This window comes from Cupressus sempervirens, chromosome 7, assembly GCF_028749045.1.
Source record: "Cupressus sempervirens isolate cs-2001-9-10 chromosome 7, ASM2874904v1, whole genome shotgun sequence".
NCBI classification, from domain to species: domain Eukaryota; kingdom Viridiplantae; phylum Streptophyta; class Pinopsida; order Cupressales; family Cupressaceae; genus Cupressus; species Cupressus sempervirens.
This window is the reverse complement of record NC_143124.1, coordinates 214,451,249-214,459,137: the sequence shown is the minus strand read 5'-3', so window position 1 is coordinate 214,459,137 and position 7,889 is coordinate 214,451,249. Positions and strand designations below refer to the sequence as shown.

Below are 7,889 nucleotides of genomic sequence, written 5' to 3'. Positions count from 1 at the left end.
GCACTTTTGCAGGCATACGAATAGAGAATATGAATGCATATTGGGAATAAGAATGGCTATTCCAATAACAATTATTTTTTGGAATGGGTATAAGCTCATTTTAGAGGCAAAATGGAAATATGTATTCTTGTTCTCTATTCTAATTGACTAACCTAACAGAAAATAGAAAACTTATTCCAAATTTTGTATTCTTATTCTAGCAATGCCTAACAGTTACAATACTAGTATTTATGGATGTGGCTATCCTCCCACAAAAATATACAGTTGACCAATTTTCAAAAGATCTAAAACATCATGATTTTTTTTGAAAATTTCAGCATTTGATCTTTATGATCTGCATACTTTATAATCGAAAATAATAAAAAATATAGAAAAAAATCTCTACATGATTATGAATCTGAGAAAAATAAAAATGTTTGAATCTGGGAAAAATAAAAATGTTTGACTCTGTTTTGTTTTTGGTACGATAGCCTGTCCCAATACCTATATCCATCTGTTTATGATTCATCGTCAATGCTTAATAAACGGTCCCAAAAGAGCGGGCCCACGCCATATGGAAAACTACACGCTGATTAAGAATAGCCGGCATGAGTGTTCGCTTCCTTCCAAAATAGCCGGCCTGAGTGTTCGATTCGTCCCAAATTCTTTGATAAGGTCAGCTCACGTAATACATACACTGGAGGTCAGTGACAAGTACTACATATTCATATCCTAATTTGGTGGAAAGCTATGATTGAGAGACAAGATGGGAGTGAAATTGGTAGCGGCAATACTAGGCGTAATATGCGTGTGTTTAGGGTTAGGGTGGAAAGCCCTTCTGAGCGTGTCTCCAATAGATCCACTCCCTCTTGACCTTCCTCCACCCCCACACAGAGTTGGAATCTTCTCTCACAACAACAAACTCCACTCTGCATTCAAGCTTGCTTATGGCCAAGTCTTAGGACCAGAAGATCTGGCTGTTGACTCTCACGGAAGACTCTATGCGGCTTGTGCTGATGGATGGATCAAACGCGTCTCCTTCACAAGCAACGACTCCTACTCATCTCTGCTGGTCGAGAAGTGGGCGTATGTTGGAGGCCGTCCTTTGGGGATTGCATTTGGCATCCATGGAGAGTTATTGGTCTGCGAACCTTCTAAAGTTAATCTTGCCCAACTCTCCTCCCTTACCATATTGGTCTTGTGGGTAGTTTTATCTCTAGTAGAAAATAAGAGTCTGAACTTTATATAACTTTGGACTGCAGGGACTGTTAAATGTCACAGAAGATAAAGTGGAGCTGCTGTCTGAGGAAGCTGATGGATTGCCTTTCAGGTAACCCACTTTATTTCTCTGTCTTCAGCAATAGTTTACCGACTTATAAAAGAGTAGATATATTTGTGTCATTTAATTGTTTAGAAAACTGAAATGGTGGGAATTGGATCAAGGCTCGCAGATGGAGTAGATGTAGGCAAAGATGGGGTCGTTTATTTCACAGATGCCAGTTACAAGTACGGATTGGATATGCACGCAATGGATGTCATAGAGGGCCGACCACGTGGCCGGCTGCTGAAATATGACCCTGCAACTAAAACTACAAGCGTCCTTCTCGGAGATCTATATTTTGCCAATGGAGTTGCGCTCTCCCACAACCAGGATTTCCTCGTCTTTGAAACATCGATGTTAGTAATAGAAATCATTTCAGCACTAGCCTCTAAAGTATATGTGAGGATTGATTTAGCAGTTTTCAATAAAATTCTATTGTGTGAAAAATCAAACTATTGCAGTCACTGATTATTAATCTCCTATCACAAATGATTATTAAACTGCTGAAAATAAATTCCCAGCTAATATCGAAAAATAACACAACTGCAACTTCACTTAAAATACGGAAAGAAATGCGCAACACAATGAATACAATATTTTCGGACAAATTGTCCCTGGAAAAACCCCTAAGGGAAAACCAGTTCTACAGATGAGAAATTATATTAAACTTCAGCAAATCAAGAGATACAAAATTCTTTGCCTCACACTGGCAAAACTCCGACAACCTCCTAATTTCTCCCGCTGATATTTCTCACTGCTATCCCTGCGCTAACACTGCGCCCTTGCTAACACTGCAAGACTGTTTGCTAACACTGCAAACTGCTTCTCCAAAAGCTTCCTTGCTAACACTGCAAGACTGTTTGCTAACACTGGAAACTGCTTCTCCAAAAGCTTCCTTGCTAATACTGCAAGACTGTTTGCTAACACTGCAAACTGCTTCTCCAAAAGCTTCCTGCCTTGCTCTCCAAATGCCCCCTAGACCCCTTTTTATACTACTCTCGTTGGTAAACCAACGACCGAGATTAAAACAAACCAACGGCTGAGATTAAGACAACTCAACAGCCAATAATAGAATTGGTTGCAAGGTGTCCAAAAGGGAATCTCTAAAATTAGTAAATAATAACCATTTACTAATTTTTGGCAAGTGGACAAACAGCTGTCCAAACCACCTATAAATACAATCGCTATTCATAGATAAGGACGAACAGCTGTCCAAGCTACCCATAAATAGTGCTGCTATTTTCGGGTCAGAAATAACAACTGTCCAACTAACAATAATTAACACTCCCTCTTAGCGAGGAAGCTGTTCTGCATGACACCCATCTTATCTCTGAAGAAGATAAATTTGGCCTTTCCCAAAGCCTTCGTCAGAATGTCTGCTACCTGCTCATCTGTAGGTATGTATTGTAGTCGAACAACTTTCTTCAATCTGCACACGTGGGTCTCTTTGCTGTGTGCTACAAAGCCTTCTGGTTGTTCTATGTATACCTCCTCCTTCAACTCACCATTGAGGAATGCTGTCTTGACATCCATTTGATGGATCTGCCATCCCATCTGTGCTGCAAGTGAGATTACAGCTCGTATAGAAGTATACCTGGCAACTGGAGCAAATGTCTCCTCATAGTCTATTCCCTCCTTCTGAGAGAACCCCTTTGCCACAAACCTAGCCTTGTATTTCTCGATGCTACCATCTGCACCGTGCTTTATCTTATAAATCCAGCGTGATCCAACTACAGCCCTATCTGTTGGTCTAGGTACTACCTCCCACACATCATTCTGCATTATTGAAGAATATTCCTCAACCATAGCATCTCGCCATACCTGATGTTCTGCAGCTTCCTGATAGCTAGAAGGCTCATTATCTACCAACTGACTAACATAGTCATTGAACTTGGCTGGTTGTCTTCGCTGTCTAGTACTCTTCCCAGGAGCTCCCACAAACTCCTGAGTATCCCTTTGTGCACAATCTCTGATGAAGTGATATCTGATATCTATATGTTTAGACCTATCATGAAACACTGGATTTTCAGACAACTTGATGTAACTCTGATTGTCACAATGTATCACAGTAGTCTCAACCTTCTGACCAAACAAGGCTACTAACAACTTTCGAAGCCATATAGCTTCACATGTCGCCATGCTAGCTGCTATGTATTCTGCTTCTGCTGAACTTAGAGCCACAGACTTTTGCTTCCTGCTGAACCAAGATACAACTCCTGATCCCAAGCTGAAACAACACCCTGAAGTGCTCCTTTTGTCTGTTGTACTTCCTGCCCAATCTGCGTCAGTATAGCCTATCAACCTGATACCTTCACCTCGAACATATCTGATCCCATACTCGACTGTACCACACAAGTAACGTAGCACATGCTTAGCCGCTCTCCAATGCATTCTCTTTGGTTCAACCATGAACTGACTAAGAGAGTTTACTGCAAATGCTATATCTGGTCTAGTGTTGACCAAATACATAAGCGAACCAATCAACTGTCTATATAAAGTGGGATCTACATCTTTCTCTTTAGATGTATCGTCATGCTCTGTGCTCACATCCGAAACACCTGTCACTGTCTCACGAAGCAATCTAAGTGCTCCATGATGAATATGGCCCAACCTCCTATGCCATAGCTCTCCAAGATCTCTAGGATTATTGTTGCTCATAAGTGCCTTAGGAGTATCAAACTGCAATCTATAAAGGCGACCACTCCTAACTCCAATAGTTATGGGTGATTTCCAATCCTTGTGCTTAATCAACACATGTGTCCCTCTAAAGAGTACATTATACCCCCTATCCTGAAGAACAGATACAGAAATTAAATTCATACCTAAGCCTGGCACATATAACACATCATGAAGTGGAATTATCTTTCCATTCTCTCTCTGAAACTGAACAGTCCCTTTCCCAACAGGGTTGAGTTTGGACAAGTTTCCCATAGAAATCTGGATGTTGGTGTCCTCCTCCTTGTAACTGGAGAAGTACTCTCTAACTCCTGTCATATGAAATGACGCCCCACTATCTATATACCAAACACACTGTGAGGTTGAGCTAACCATACAAGCTATGAGTGCAAACTCATCTTCCATTCCGCTGGAGAGTTCTTCTGCACTTGCTGAAGCTGCCACCTGCTTCTTACCCTTTTTCCTCTTTGGGCAATCACTGACATAGTGGCCAAACTCGTGACATCCAAAGCACTTGACCTTAGAAAGGTCCTTCTTCTTCTTTTCACTTTGTGAATTTGATCCTTTGCTAGATCCCTTCTTTGCTTTCCCTTTACCCGCTAGGGCAACGTTCTCTTGTTCCACCTCATTTTTCTGACTCTTGTTGGCCCCATTGACAAGACTTAGTCTAAACTCCTCCTGAGTGAAATCAGTCCATAGTCGATCCCAACTCGGTAAAGTATCTCGTCCACTGACAACTTGAACAAAGACACTCCATTGTTTAGTAAACCCATTTAGGGCTATTCTCACTAGCTCATCATCACTAGGGCTATCTCCAACAGCTGCTAACTCATCCTTGACAAGTCTGAGCCTGGTGAGGTAACTTGTGACGTCTTCTCCCTGATTCATCCGGGTATTCTTTAGCTTCTCTCTGAGAATCAACTTCCTGTTAGTGGTAGCATTCTGGTACAGATTTAGAATGGCGTCCCACATCTTCTTTGCTATATCTAGCTCCGAGATATGTGGAACAATATGATCCTTGACACCATCAAGGATAATTCTCCTCGCTTTGGCATCGTCCTTCCTATATGCTGCAAGCTGTGTTGCATCCGTTGGTACAGGTACACCACTGGTAGCATAATCCTTGATACCATTCTCTTTGAACAATAAAGAAATTCTGGCCTTCCAGACACCAAAATTTGAGGCACCATCCAATCTATCCTGATCTCTCAAACCAACTGAAGCCATTTCAAGGGTTTAAAGCAATAATAAATCTAAAGAGATCAAAATTTCTTTCCTAGGGCAAAACTCTTCTACCCTTAACAATGCTCTGATACCATGTGAAAAATCAAACTATTGCAGTCACTGATTATTAATCTCCTATCACAAATGATTATTAAACTGCTGAAAATAAATTCCCAGCTAATATCAAAAAATAACACAACTGCAACTTCACTTAAAATACGGAAAGAAATGCGCAACACAATGAACACAATATTTTCGGACAAATTGTCCCTGGGAAAATCCCTAAGGGAAAACCAGTTCTACAGATGAGAAATTATATTAAACTTCAGCAAATCAAGAGATACAAAATTTCTTGCCTCACACTGGCAGAACTCCGACAACCTCCTAATTTCTCCCGCTGATATTTCTCACTGCTATCCCTACGCTAACACTGCGCCCTTGCTAACACTGCAAGACTGTTTGCTAACACTGCAAACTGCTTCTCCAAAAGCTTCCTTGCTAACACTGCAAGACTGTTTGCTAACACTGCAAACTGCTTCTCCAAAAGCTTCCTTGCTAATACTGCAAGACTGTTTGCTAACACTGCAAACTGCTTCTCCAAAAGCTTCCTGCCTTGTTCTCCAAATGCCCCCTAGACCCCTTTTTATACTACTCTCGTTGGTAAACCAACGACCGAGATTAAAACAAACCAACGGCTGAGATTAAGACAACTCAACAACCAATAATAGAATTGGTTGCAAGGTGTTCAAAAGGGAATCTCTAAAATTAGTAAATAATAACCATTTACTAATTTTTGGCAAGTGGACAAACAGCTGTCCAAACCACCTATAAATACAACCGCTATTCATAGATAAGGACGAACAGCTGTCCAAGCTACCCATAAATAGTGCTGCTATTTCCGGGTCAGAAATAACAGCTGTCCAACTAACAATAATTAACATATTGCTCTATCCTATGGAGATTGAAACTGCTGATTGCAGATGCCGGTGTCGGAGGTTCTGGCTGAAAGGGCCCAAGAAAGGCAAAACGGAATCGTTCATTGACAATCTTCTCGGAGTTCCTGATAACATCAGACATGACGGACAAGGAATCTTCTGGATTGGATTTCCATCGGTATTATTCGACATATGAATGTTATGAAATTTCTCCATTGTCTATCAATGCTAAGTCCAACTTCTGAAATGTCTCTCCTTTCTGTAGAGCTGGAGCGTATTGGGAAGGACAATGATGAGGTACCCTTATCTGAGGCATGTGATTTTAGCGATGGCAGCTGCGGCGCCGCGTGTGGTAGAGGCGGCCGCAGTAAAAGAATCGAGCATCTTGGGTGTGAATGAAAATGGGGAACCGGTGGCGTTTTTCTCTTATCCAGGTATCTCCTCTATCACCGCAGGATTGAGAATTGGAGAGTTTCTTTACTACGGAAGTCTCGATCTCCAATACATTGGTCGCCTGCATATCGGAGATATGACTCCAACTCAGTTCGTATCGTAGTAAGACAAACCAAAAAAATGTTGGGCAGAGTTGGATGGCGTTCTTATGAAATTGCCGATTAGGGTAGGTGGGAATGTATTTAGTTTCATATTATTGCATGATTTGATGTGGGTCCAAAAAGATAGTGCTGTATTTCTTTATCTTTCAATTTCATATTGTTGTTATCATATGTAGATCCAAAAATACAGGATTAGATGTAGGTTCAATAAGATACTGCTGATATCATATATTTTTCTATTTCTTTATTTTTCAACCATGACAGCCAAAAATACAGGATTAGATGTAGGTCCAAAAAGATATTGCTGATATCATATATTTTTCTATTTCTTTATTTTTCAACCATGACAGTGTGTCTTCCTATTGAAAGGTGAAATACCTACAATGATTATTGAAGATCAAGACCAAAGGAGAGTACCTTTGTTTTATAAATTTTTAAAGAATTATAAGTGGTATGGTTGGTTATATACATGTTACTGGTTTATTTAAATTATTTTCTGCCAAATAGACAAGATAATTTTATAAAATACAAGAAGATGAAAAAGTTATGAAGATTTCTGTGAGTGTTATTAGTTTCTAATAGATCATTATATTTAGAAAGTTGCATATAGAAGTGAGTTGCATATAGTTTTCCTTGTAGAAACCAATAAAAGCCATCTATCATGGAAATGCTAGATGAGAAATGAAGGAGATATTGGCTATTGGTAATCACTCATTTGTATCCTTCATTTAATAAGAAAAACAAGGAAGGGGAACATAATATTTTACTACCCGCTACTCAATGACCACATAGTACTCTAAATGGTACATTTTACATCTTGTTTTCATAGAGTTCAAAGAAACTATGTGTTGTCATCCATTGAGGGATGATGTACCAATCATCTTGTAAGTGTCTCAAGCCAAATCATGAATCTCAACCCTAAGTATAAAATCAAGGTCTTTTGGGTGATGTAAAGGAAACGAGATCCAAATGAACTAATATCATAGGATTTTTGAAGTACATGTTTCCAATTAAAGAAGTAGGGGAGACACCTAGAGTGTACTTAGTGGAGAAGGCAAGTGCAATAGAGATAGAGAATGATGTATTAAGCATTATACCATCATAAGTAGCAAGTTATAAGATAACTAGTTCTAATTTTTTTGTCATTTCAAAGAACTAAAAAGCATTGAGAAGTGATGGAAACCTCGTTGAAAACTCTTA

At 39.8% G+C, this 7,889-nt stretch overlaps 1 protein-coding gene across 1 annotated transcript; it reads left to right on the top strand.

The window, feature by feature from the left end:
* The first annotated feature begins 745 nt into the window (after positions 1-745).
* Positions 746-6,691, top strand: LOC149546249 (protein STRICTOSIDINE SYNTHASE-LIKE 6-like). The gene is made up of 5 exons (XM_089793911.1): positions 746-1,138; positions 1,242-1,309; positions 1,423-1,656; positions 6,181-6,313; positions 6,401-6,691. The coding sequence occupies exons 1-5, from the start codon at positions 746-748 to the stop codon at positions 6,689-6,691; spliced, it is 1,119 nt and encodes a 372-aa protein (XP_089650037.1).
* Positions 6,692-7,889: the final 1,198 nt, after the last annotated feature.

What these genes read in the sequence shown, in the direction of transcription:
- LOC149546249 (XM_089793911.1), top strand. Translation starts at nt 746, where the DNA reads ATGGGAGTGAAATTGGTAGCGGCAATACTAGGCGTAATATGCGTGTGT. An exon ending in GCTGATGGATTGCCTTTCAG is followed by an intron (nt 1,310 to 1,422) that starts GTAACCCACTTT and finishes AATTGGATCAAG; the next exon opens with GCTCGCAGATGGAGTAGATG. An exon ending in TCTGGATTGGATTTCCATCG is followed by an intron (nt 6,314 to 6,400) that starts GTATTATTCGAC and finishes TCCTTTCTGTAG; the next exon opens with AGCTGGAGCGTATTGGGAAG.